The sequence below is a fragment of the Rutilus rutilus genome (genome assembly GCF_951802725.1).
Source record: "Rutilus rutilus genome assembly, chromosome: 22".
In the NCBI taxonomy this organism is placed as follows: domain Eukaryota; kingdom Metazoa; phylum Chordata; class Actinopteri; order Cypriniformes; family Leuciscidae; genus Rutilus; species Rutilus rutilus.
The window spans coordinates 20223157-20235499 of NC_140227.1; the positions used below are offsets into that span (position 1 = coordinate 20223157).

The following is a 12343-nucleotide window of genomic DNA, read 5'->3' on the forward strand; positions in this document are numbered from 1 at the left end:
CAATCCTCAAAGTATGCGAGTGCTTCATTTTATGACTATATATAACCATTTATCTTGCAAATGGAGCATTTCAAAGCCATTTTGCAAACCTTGAAACAGTAGTTGTGTGACTGATGTAATTGACCAAAGTGTGGGAACAAGGCTTGTTCTGTAAACAGTAATGGATTTCAGCACCCCAGTGTACAGGCGACTGGTTTGATTACTTTTGTTGTTTCAGTTGGAAAAGATTCAGCTGAGCCTCAGAGAATTAAAAATTCCTGGTAAAAAAACAACTGTGTGATCTAAGCAGGGGATAAACCTTCTTCTATTTCACTGATGCAAAGATTCAGTATTTTTTTTTTTCTTTATTTTTCCATGTGTATCCAGTGCTGGAATGCTTTTTCCAATAAATAAAACTTATTTTAGAAACAAAAATACTAAATAGATGCAATAAAATGGCAACATTCATTATCCAATTGCATAAGCACCAAGAAAAGAAACATCTGTGGATGTTTGTCTCTAAAAGAAAAATAAATGCAATGTGTGTGGTTTCAATCGCATGACTTTCCAGTGATGACATCATTAAGTCAAGATGCGTTTTACATCAAAGCAATTGGACTAATGAGAACATTCTCATAACTTATGATATCTCAGCTCAGCTTTGAGCAGGAAATGACAGAACATCGACGTCATGGAGATGGAGTGGGACGGTGCTAAAAAGGCACGTTATAACATTTCGTGGCCCTGGATGATGTTGAAAGACGCTCAGCAAGGACCCACGAGACTTACAGTCGAGGGCCCATTTGTTGAGCTATGTTTATGGATCATGTGAGTAATATAAACAGAAAGCACGTTTCTCCGCTCCGCGCGCTCTGAGCTCGAGTTGAGTTGGCAACAGGAGCCCACCTGTGTTTAATCACAAAGGCACGATACATGCGACTTCACACCGACCCAGCGCTGTGGACTGACGCTCAAAGTCTACAAGTGGAAGGATGAACTGAGAAGTCGCGCTTCGGACTCCTAAAACTTTGCGTGTGGTGAGATAAAGGTGAGTGAAAGGTCATAGATGTGAACTCACCGATGTTTTTTTTCCGAGCGCACGAGCGTTCCATTCCGCGCGCTGCGGGTGACGAGGCTGTGACAGACAGCGCGAGAGAATGAGAGAAATGCTTCATTCCGCTCTTAAATTTTTAAAAGCGTTGTGGAACTCGGCGGGCTGTTGCCATGACTGCAGCGGTGTAGCGTTTCTCTGCAACCGGTTCCTCAAACTCCACTGCGCGCAAACTGATTGATTCACTTTGAACTTCATTCTGTGGATTGATGTGAAACCTGCATGCTTTAAAACCTTCGTTCACGGACATGGTTGTGAGTACACTAAACATTCTGAGGATGTTTTTGTTGGAATATGTCTGGTTTGTTTAGTTGTTGTGTTTATTAATGCATGAAATATAGTAAAATGCATGAATATTCAGAGACACCGGGGCTAGTTGTCACAGGGGAAGTTGTCGCAAGGATTTTAGTAACTAATGTTTAGAGTCAACACTGTTTTCACTGTCAGTGTATGTTGGTTTCAAACACTTAGGTCACTTAATTAGAATAATTAAACTAAACTTAAACTAAAATTGTTTCTAGTGGGCATATCATTTTGGAAAAAATAAATGTTGTTTTCAGGATGGGGCAAGTTGTCACATGTTCAATGCTTGTTGAGAAAAGTTTTGATAATTTTGCATTTAAATTTTTTAATATTTTCCAAAAATATATAAATTGTTCAATAGGTTTTATGTCTAAGTTACGAATATTTGGTTTATTTATATTTAAGTCAGTTTATATGCAAAAAAAAAAAAAAAAAAAATTCACTGAAGTAAAAAGTGTGACAACTAGCTCTGGTATCTTCAACACTACCAGTTAAAAGTTATTAATGAGGTACGTCTCAGGATGCACCTCATTAAGTTTTTTTTATTAGTGGCGTATAATGTATATGCAGTGAATCAAGACTTTTTAATAGTATTACTACATGGTAACTAACAAATTATGCTCAGACTTTGTTTTCCTTTAATAATAATTGCACTTTTTTTTTTTGTTCAGGCATATCTATGTTTATAAGATGACACTCAACACACAGAAAGAGGGAAAGGAACCACTGAGGAGAAGAGCGAGCACTCCCATCCCCTCCTCTCGTTTAGCGAGCCGAGGAAGTAGAGACCCCTCGGCTGACCCGTATCACCCTCCGCTCGCCCAGTCAGCCTCTTACCACCCCGGAGACAAGAGCATCCACTCACGGGCCGACTGGTCTTCAGACTCGGATTCGGACAGCTCTGGATCTGAGTCTCTTTATCGTGTGGTTTTGTTGGGGGATCACGGCGTGGGGAAGTCAAGCCTTGCCAACATTTTTGCTGGAATACAAGAGAAGGATGCCCACAAACACGTCGGAGGTATACAACCCAAAATACATTATAGTTTTTGTTCATGTCTACAAATCAAATCAGTTTAGTTGATTAATTGGTACAGTTTAATTCCTTCCATTCATCAACTGAATGTTATTGCATAACCATAAATATAGCATTGACACACTACTGTAAATGGCATTCCAGCACCTAAAATAACCTTGACTAAACTGTTAGCTCTGCCTGATTGATTGCACTCTCAAATTGCCACGCGTCATGATTGATCCTGAAACATTAATTGTATGACGGTATTGATTAATACATCAGTCAGTGCAAACAGTACATACAGTACATTGATTTGTGTTGCAGCTGTTGTCTAGACGAGCATTAGTGTTGCCTTTAAGCGCAGACTTTAAACTTTGCGTGGCGTAAACGTGACACTTTTATAGCATAAGTGTAGAATCATTTCACTTCAGTTTGCTGGAATATGTGCATTTCTTACAATGGGACAACACATGACTGATTTAAAGTCAGCACCGTTGTGTCGTCTCTCCCATTTTCCCAGTCCTGTCCATCTCCTGGTGCCCCAAGGATGTGGGACTATCCATTTTGTCTGACAGAAAACTGGTCCATCAGAGACCTGTGTAACTAAAAACTCAACAGTTATGACTTTAATATTCAGCACACACATTTGTGTCTCCCTAATTCATAGAGCTATGCAAAATCCCTTTATGAAAGCATTAGATGTGCATCTGTGTGTGGCGGTCTGTTGACCTACATGTTGTTGTTTTTTTGTCTAATGGCATATGACCCCATGTCTCGTTGCTGTTTTGGCTTTGACCTGAGCAGAACATCACCCTGTAAATAATCATCTCATTGACAGGCGGATGTTTGTATATATCACTGGAGACATATTAGTAGGCTCATACTCTTCTGCATGACCCTAAAAGTTACAATTTAAAAGAGCTGTTTTCTATTTTAATACTTTTTAATTGCAATTTACTCCTGTGACGGCAAGGCTGAATTTTCAGCAGCATAATTTTTTTTTTTTCAGTTCTAGTTTTTCTTCAGGATTCATTAATGAATTGAAAGTTAAAAAGAACAGCGTTTATATCAAACAGAAATCCTTTGTAACATTATAAATCTTTCCTGTCACCTGTGATCGATTGAATGAGTCCTTGCTGAATAGTATTCATTTCTTTAAAAAAAAAGTACTGATCAAAAACATTTGAATATATTATGTTGTTTTATCGTTGATAAGAAGGCATTACAATTTACAAATTCATTTGAGATATAAGATGTTACTTTCAGTTTTCAATCCCAATGGCTTGTAAAGCTTAACTGGCTTTCGTTGAGTGACATGTTTGTTTTGAATGCTTTGTAATTGCACTGCGTTAGCATACACCTTAGTTAACACAGTGTTATCACATCTGAAAAAGTAAAATGTGCATTGGCCCTCATCGGTTGAGGACACCGTTTTCTGTCTTGATTATATTTGAGATCTTTAGATTTTAACTGACATGAAGTTTTGAGATATTGAAGTTGATTAAGGACACTGTTATTCTTTACCGTGAATTCAAATGTTGTGCTATACATCTTTTAGAGGTCTCGAAAAGTGACAGAGTAGATTTAAAGTGGAAAAATGAGACAAGGTCAGTATCAACCTAGACTGGAGCAAAGTGTGTTTTATCTTCTTGTCAAACTAGCTATGCAATCAGTTTATCAGACACAGCTCAGTGATTTTTCCACTCTTCCACTTCACATGCATTTTTCACGCTTGTGATTATAACAAAGCACCGTTTAAATGTATTTCACACAAACACAATAATGGCAGCAATTCTTTCGTTGGTTTTTTTAGTGTCCATGTTAAAGAAAAGGAAAATAATTTTAAATAACATTTTCCTTTAACTATGTGTACAAAAATATATATATTTTCTAGTTAAAATGTATGTTTTTACAAAATCATGAAATATTAAAGTTTTAGGGAAGTTGCACCACATGACATTTTACAACCGTAACTAATCATACCTTGGCATAAAAAGGTCAAATTATCTGATATGTTACTTATTGAGACATGCAGTCTTGAGGGCCTTCAGGAAAGCTCTCTAAAATGTCTTTGATTTGTGGCCAAAAGTTGTTCAAATATTAATATGCAGTGAAGCACTTTTAAGAAATAGTAGATTATGCCAAACTGTTGTTTTTTAGCGCAATTTTCCACCGGACAAAATTGCGATTGTTAACTCATGATTTCTGTTCGTTCTGTCTGTGCGCACCAATCTTGCACTTCTATCTACTCCTCAACCAGACCACCTAGAGACTTCGGGTTTTCGGCATTATGTTAAGGAAGGTCTAATCTCGGGAACGCACAAAAAAAATCCAGGAAAAGATTTTGGATTTCCTGGAAATTCCAGAAAAAATTCCGTTTTTTGCTAATTTCTCGGCAACCATAATAGCTATCGAGTTGAAACAAATTGCAATCGATAGCTTCTAAAATGTACAATAATATTAGAAAAAAAGATTTGATCAAAAATCTTTCCTTTATGCTTCAAAAATTGAATTTTGAGTGTTGTGATCCCATGACGTGAGAAAATTGCGCTAAAACACTCACTGAGTTTTTATTACTTGTTTCATAGGATTTCAGCCTTTTAATAAGCCCATTTCTTGTTGTATCAACCATTTTTTGACTTAATGTCCAGAAAAAACATGCTCATCATAGAAGATATGTATACAGTACAGTATGTGAGGTTTTTCTTTTTTCTTTTTTTGGAAAATATAACCATGGTAAAATCATGGTTACTTTACAATAAAGTTTAATTTGTTAACTGCATTAGTTAACATGATCTAATAATGAACAATATTCTGCATTTATTAACCTTACTTCATGTTCATTTCAACATTTACTACTACATTTTTAAATCAAAAGTTGTATTTGTTAACATTAGTTAATGCACTTTGAACAAACATGAACAATAATATTTTTACTAACTCACATTAACAAAGATCAATAAGTGCTTTAAAGTGAACAGCGTCAGAGACTGACATGGAAGAGAAGAAATTGTTGAATAAAGTCGCTTTTTTTTTATTATTTTGCGCACAAAAAGTATTCTCCTCGCTTCATAACATTAAGGTTAAACCACTGGAGTCACATGGACTATTTCAACAATGTCTTTCCTACCTTTCTGGGCCTTGAAAGTGATAATAACACTGCTGTGTATAGGGGGGTCAGAAAGCTCTCAAATTTCATCAAAAATATCTTAATTTGTGTTCCAAAGATGAATGAAGGTCTTACTTGTTGGGAACGACATGAGGGTGAATGATTAATGACAGAAATACATTTTTTTTTGGTGATCTAACCCTTTAAATGTTAACAAATAAGACCTTGACCTAGTTGTTTGTTTGTAGCATATATCCCTATTTGCCAATGCTGTTTTGGATGTCAAATTAATGTCACTGATATTTTGCTAAACAGACTTAAAATGCAGTTTTGCATGTTTCTATAGAGGATATATATGAGAAAACCCTTACGGTGGATGAGGAGGAGACGACCCTAGTCGTGATGGACACGTGGGAAACCGAAAAACAGGTATGCAAACTTCATGCATCAATATTTCTTAACATAATCAACCTCATACTCGATGAATTATCAGATGTAAATAAAGGAAAATCTGAAGGCATTTCGTCTTCTCGGGGTTGCATGTCAGTCTGTGTTTGTAGACGCGAGTCTCATATACAGGGCAACAATGCCTTTTGTGCAATGCTGTGGAAAAAACATGGCCTCTCACTGCCAGTGGCTAAACTCCATTGAGCGATGGCCTGAAGTGAGCAAGCATCATACAGCTGGCCCCTGCTGCTGCTGCTGACCACACAGACAAGTACACTGATCGCTCCAGGGCCTCATTACTCCGCTATCGATGACTCTCCTCTGTGAGGTCTGTCTGGCACCTCCGCTTTGCTGGACTCAACAATTGTTTACAGAGATAATAATTCTGTAAACGTTACAATCCACAGCATTTTCTCGACACAAAGCTTTGAATTGTTTGTTGTTTATACCTCAGTACATGTGCAAGTGTTTAAAGTGATCCTAAAATGAAAACTCTGTCATTTTTTAATTACCCTCATGTCATTCTCTTTCACTTTCTTTCAATATAATGAAGATGATTGAGGACTGGGATTTTGAAGCTGCAAACATTAAAACATCATAGTGCTCCAGCTATCATTTTAAGTCCATTAAAGCGGACTGTGTTTACGCTACCGTTCAAAAGATTTTTTTGAGTGACTATTTTATGCTCACTAAAGGCCCTTGCACACTGAGTCCGAAATTATCGCATGCGTTTTTTTGCTTTCATGATTCGGTGGCTCTGAATTGTCAAAACACCATTCAAAATGCTTGCTACTGATGCGAAAAACGCAGAAAATCGAACCTTGATTCGATTTTTTTTTTTTGACGGACGAAAGTTTCGGAGGCAGTGTACAAGCGTGAATGACATAACGTGAGGTCGTATTTATTTTTTAACGTGCGAAAATTTCGGACTCAGTGTGCAAGGGCCTTAAGGCTGAAATTATAAAAAATAAAATATGAAATAAAATTTCAGCATCATTACTGCAGTCTTCAGTGTCACATGATCCTTCAGAAATCATTTTGATATGTTGATTTAGTGCTCAAGAAATCAATATTGAAATCAGTTGTGCTGCTTACTATGTTTTATAGTGGAGACTCTATTAAATTTTTTCAGGATTCTTAATATAGAGTTAAGAGTTCAAAAGAACAGCATTTATTTGAAATATTCTTTTGTAACATTATAAATGTATTTACTATCACCGTTGTAAAGTTTAATGCATCCTTGATAATAATAAAAAATCGTAGTGACTCTATATCTTGACATATATTGGCGTATGAACCACTTTTATTATACGCTATTATAAGCTTAGGAGTAAAAAAGTCTTTTTGTGATCCATTATATAGAAAGTTACAGGTTTTGAAGCACATGAGAGTGAGTAAATAAAGATAATTTTATTCTACTATCCTTTCAAAAGTGTTCATTTTTTGATCCCTCAGGAGGAAGATGAGAAGTGGGTGCAGGATTACTGCATGCAGGTGGGCAATGCTTACATCATTGTTTACTCCATCACCGACCGCAGCAGCTTCGAGAGCGCGTCGGAGTTACGAATCCAGCTGCGGCGCATCCGACAGGCTGAAAACATTCCCATCATCCTTGTGGGAAACAAAAGTGACTTAGTGCGCTCTCGAGAGGTGGCAGTGGAAGGTGAGAACTGTTTTGATTTGGATCATTCGCACAGACACATCATTGTGGGATGTTATGCACTACTGTTCAAACGTTTGAGAACGTAAGGTTTTTTTTTTTGAAGAAATTAATACTTTTATTCAGCGAGGATGCAATAAATCCATCAGAAGTGACAGTGGCATTTATAATGTTACAAAGGTTTTCTATTTCAAATAAATGCTGTTCATTTGAACTTATATTCATCAAAGAATTTTGAAAAAAAAGCATGATTGTTTCCCTAAAAATATTAAGCAGCACAATTTTTTTCAACGTGGATAATAATAAGAAATATTTATTGAGAAATCAGCATATTAGAATGATTTCTAAAGGATCATGTGACATTGAAGATTGGAGTAATGATGCTGGAAAACAGCTTTGCCATCACAGGAAAAAATTACATTTTAAAAAGTTATTTTCACAATAACACTCTTTTTAATGTATTTTAATATATGTGCAGCCTTGGTGATCATAAGAGACCTCTTTTCAAAAAACATCAAAATCTTTCCAACCCCAAACTTTTGTACGGTAGTGTGTGTCACAGTAGCTACGTTTACATGGACACGTTTTGTTTCAATGGGAATGAAATCATTCCGATTAATGAATCCGATCATAGTGTTTACATGAACACTAAATAAAGTGATCAGGTTAATGTGAGCTTTTACATGTCACAAGCTTCAAATCGGATTTGATCTTTTGACACGCACACACTGCATGGAAATACAGAGTTTCCCGCTGTTGGCACATACTAACCATTATCCTGCTATCGCTTCTTTTCTTTGTTTTAAAATGCAGACTAAATATTTATCTATTTCGGGTCCTGATTAGGAGACGACGAGCATTTGTGCCGTGCTGCTTATATTTATTAAGCAGTAAAATGCCCATTGCCGCGGCCAAAACAAAGGTGTCTGTGGATGAGAGTCCGAAGCAAGGACTGCTGGTACGACATTCCCCCTGCAGCACTTCACAGACGATAAGTGGAATAAGAATTTTAGAATTACACTATTCACCAACAACAGCTCGTTCCGTACATCGTGCGTCATTATGCCATTTATACTTCATTGCACATGCAGAACTTTTCTGTGTTGGTTTTCAATCGAGTTAACATGTCCTATCGAACGGATTAGAAAAGGTGTAATCCACCACTTACATTCCGATATAAATTTGTATTTGGCCAATTAATTCTGATTGATGTGGTTACATGTGACTTTTTCTATTCCGACTGTGCAACTAGTCCGATTACATAACGGATTATTAGGGTCCATGTAAATGCAGCTATAGTGTATCCCCTGAAGCACAATTGTTTGACATGGTGCAGATTCATGAGCCTTAAAGGAATAGTTCACACAAAAATGACAATTATCCCATTATTTACTCACCCTCAAGTCATAGGTGTATATGGCTTACTTCTTTCAACTGAACACAATCAGAGTTATATTAAAATAATATCCTGTCTCTTCCCAGCTTTACAACGGCATCGAATAGTGTTTAAAGCGGGGCTCAGTAGTTTCGGGATTTCTTCGCTGTATTCTCGCTTTTTGCCCGCAGGTTTCTCTCTAGAGCTCCCCCCACAGCTTCGGAATAGATATTTGACAACACTGTTGTAAAAACTCGTTGGCGATTCTCAGACACCAGAGGCTAGCAGATCAACGACATCAAAGCAGATGGGATATTCTTTAAAACGTCTTCTTCCTTCGGGTTCGGACAGCGTGAGGGAGCGCAATAATGACAGCATTTTAGCAGATTTCTTTTGGCCGTAAAGTAATTGTTTACATCGCGAGACCTGATATCACATGATACTTCCTGACGCGGCGGCCGGCGGCCCGCCGGCTCAAAGTTGCAAGTGCGGATTTTCCGCTCACGGGCACCAGAGGGGTGCGAAACGACCACCATTCAACCCGAAATAAGTAATATAACCATTCCAATGACTCCGAAGCTGTTCAGTTAAGGTAAAAAAGTTACTTAGTTCACCTTTAAAGCTCCAAAAAGCGCATACATTTGTCAATTCTCACCTAAACTTACATCCTACGTCATGCGTCGGGTCAAAGGTCACCCTTCCACTGGAACTCTCTCGTGAACGGGCGTACGGCCGTTGCCGGAAGCCAGTGATTATAGTTTATAAAGTTTTAAATATGGATATTTTTCTTACAAAGACCCATCGCTTCGCTTCAGAAGGCCTTTATTATCCCACTGGAGTCGTATGGATACTTTTATGATGGATGGATGCGCTTTTTGGAGCTTCAAAAACTCTGGCACTATTCAATGCCATAGAAATTGAGATATTATTTAATATAACTTCGATTGTGTTCAGCTGAAAGAAGAAAGTCATATACACCTAGGATGGCTTGAGGTTGAGTAAATTATAGGATCATTTTCATTTTTGGGAGAACTATTCCTTTAAGGGCTGCTGTGATGTGATGTACTATAAGGCTTATGCAGTATTAAGTATTACGGGGTCAATCCAAGGATCTCACACAACCCTGGTCTTCTTTGGCAGAGGGTCGGGCTTGTGCCGTGGTGTTCGACTGCAAGTTCATAGAAACCTCCGCCTCCCTCCAGCACAATGTTCACGAGCTCTTTGAGGGCATTGTGAGGCAGATCAGACTGCGGCAAGACAGCAAAGAGATCAACGAGCGCCGACGCTCTGTCTACAAGCGAAAAGAGAGCATCACCAAGAAGGCCAGACGCTTCCTGGATCGACTGGTGGCCAAGAACAACAAGAAGATGGCCATGAAAGTGCGCTCCAAGTCCTGCCATGACCTCGCAGTGCTGTGAACCCACAGATCACTCTCATTCCTTGAACTTTCGTTTTTACATTCGAAAAGAGGATTTGACTTTCTGACAAGTCCACTTTTGAAGCTGAACATTAATTCACATTTTTTGTTTGTTTATTCATTAATTCAAGTCAAACTATTGTATTAACCTTTTTACTGATTCCCCTGAAGACCTATAGATCAAATTTTTGACAGGCGTTTGAATTAAACCAAAGGTTTATTACTGTATATCACCAATTAAGTGGACTTTTTTTTTTTTTTTAAATGAACATTTTATCAATGTTTGCCTTATCAGACTGAATAGACAATAGTTAGAAATAATTAACAAGCAGTATTTATTAATCATAGTTTTTATTGTTTTGTAAAATTAATAATTCACCTTGTTTTTTTGAACAAAGGACATATTTTGTGTACACTGAAAGTCGTTTGCTATGAGATAGGCACAGCCCATTGGAAAAGTTAAAGGAGAGACAGCTGAGACCAATGGGGGGTTTTTCTTACAAGTTTATTCTAATAAAGCAAAAAATATTTGGGACATGTCAATCATCATTTAAAAAGGGCATGTGAATATCCTCCACGAGCCTTTTTACAGTTTATTTGAATGAGGTAGTTGGTCAGTAAACTCAGTTGGTCAGTAAACATTAAACGTGTCAGATATTTTACGAGAATTTATTATAACAACAGAAATAATGGTTTACAGGCTATTTCTATCGAAATGTTTTCTTGTTTTTGTTTTTTTTGCACTGGACATAGAAGGGGAAAATGTTTTTTCTACAACTTGATGTTGCTGGTTTGTAAATATTTATTTTCCAAAATTTGTATGATAATAAATGGCTTTGAAATATGTAAAAACAATTATGCTTTGCTTTATTAAATCCCAATCTGTGTTTTGAGGTTCTGCTTTTTTCAAATACCTCCCAGTCTATCTTTCAGAATAACATGAATTGTCATATTTTGTTGTCATAAGTCTACCATTCTTAATCCTCTTCAAAGTTTTAAACTGATATTGTTTCATCCATAAGGTGCACTAGCGTTCATAAGTATTTGGTCACGTTCCGTAGCCTCACCTTGAACACCTTGCAACTATTGTTATTATTGAGAGATGGGTTCAGATATCCATATTTAAGTGGTTGTCATCCTCAACACCCCCATATTATCATTGTTCTCAGATACAGTCGAGGGGCTCAGAGGGCTTTTCTACAACAAGATGGAAACAATCAGTAAAATCCAATCACTGGAACAATGTTGAGACAGGACCACAATGAAATGCCACGGTCAGTGCCTCTTTGTATGATGACACCTCAGTGCTCCACTTAAAGCTCTTATGCTAATTTTCAGAGTTTGTTTGGTGGATGGGTCATATATGAGGTCAAATATATTTCAAACATAAAAGCAATGCAACTGAAAACCATCATGCCTCATTAATAATCCCTATGTTAATGCATGAGAAGAGCATTGCAACTTTAAAAAAAAAAATTTGATCTGATCTCTAAAATATTGCTTTTTTCCATTGTGGAGTTGCAATGCCTACAGATTTCCTTTAATAATTGTCCATGTAAGTTGATCGAGGGATTCTGCATGCATGGTATTATTTTGAAATTATTTCATTTTTACTGAGACAAATAAAGTCATTCTTTGCAATCTGTGTTCTGCAAGCCCCAAATCAAATTCAGCCCCCAATATGACCAAGAATGTCATTTTACACAAAGACGTCAAGGTCAAGTTTGTGGATGGTGGATTTCCCAGATGCCCACTAAGCCTTGTGGATAAAGTTACAATTGAGGGTCGCCAATGCAAAAAAAAAAAAAAAAAAGTTTACTCTTGGACTAGATTTGATTTGTATCCTTCTTCCCATAAAGATATTTCTCCAACAGTTGTGTAAAACAGTTAACTGTTGTTTTATACTTTGACCCATATACTTAAAAAG

At 37.1% G+C, this 12343-nt stretch overlaps 1 protein-coding gene across 2 annotated transcripts; it reads left to right on the forward strand.

The window, feature by feature from the left end:
• The first annotated feature begins 673 nt into the window (after positions 1-673).
• rem1 (RAS (RAD and GEM)-like GTP-binding 1) lies at positions 674-11310 on the forward strand. 2 transcript variants are annotated; one of them, XM_084395439.1, is made up of 5 exons: positions 674-1027; positions 2065-2411; positions 5864-5946; positions 7420-7627; positions 10140-11310. In XM_084395439.1, exons 2-5 carry the CDS (start codon positions 2084-2086, stop codon positions 10415-10417), a joined length of 897 nt encoding a protein of 298 aa, XP_084251565.1. In that variant the 5' UTR covers positions 674-1027; positions 2065-2083; the 3' UTR covers positions 10418-11310. The 2 variants fall into 2 exon arrangements, with proteins under 2 accessions (XP_084251565.1, XP_084251566.1); XM_084395440.1 differs by having other exon boundaries at positions 720-1344; positions 10140-11308.
• Positions 11311-12343: the final 1033 nt, after the last annotated feature.

What these genes read in the sequence shown, in the direction of transcription:
- rem1 (XM_084395439.1), top strand. Translation starts at nt 2,084, where the DNA reads ATGACACTCAACACACAGAAAGAGGGAAAGGAACCACTGAGGAGAAGA. An exon ending in TGCCCACAAACACGTCGGAG is followed by an intron (nt 2,412 to 5,863) that starts GTATACAACCCA and finishes ATGTTTCTATAG; the next exon opens with AGGATATATATGAGAAAACC. An exon ending in CGTGGGAAACCGAAAAACAG is followed by an intron (nt 5,947 to 7,419) that starts GTATGCAAACTT and finishes TTGATCCCTCAG; the next exon opens with GAGGAAGATGAGAAGTGGGT.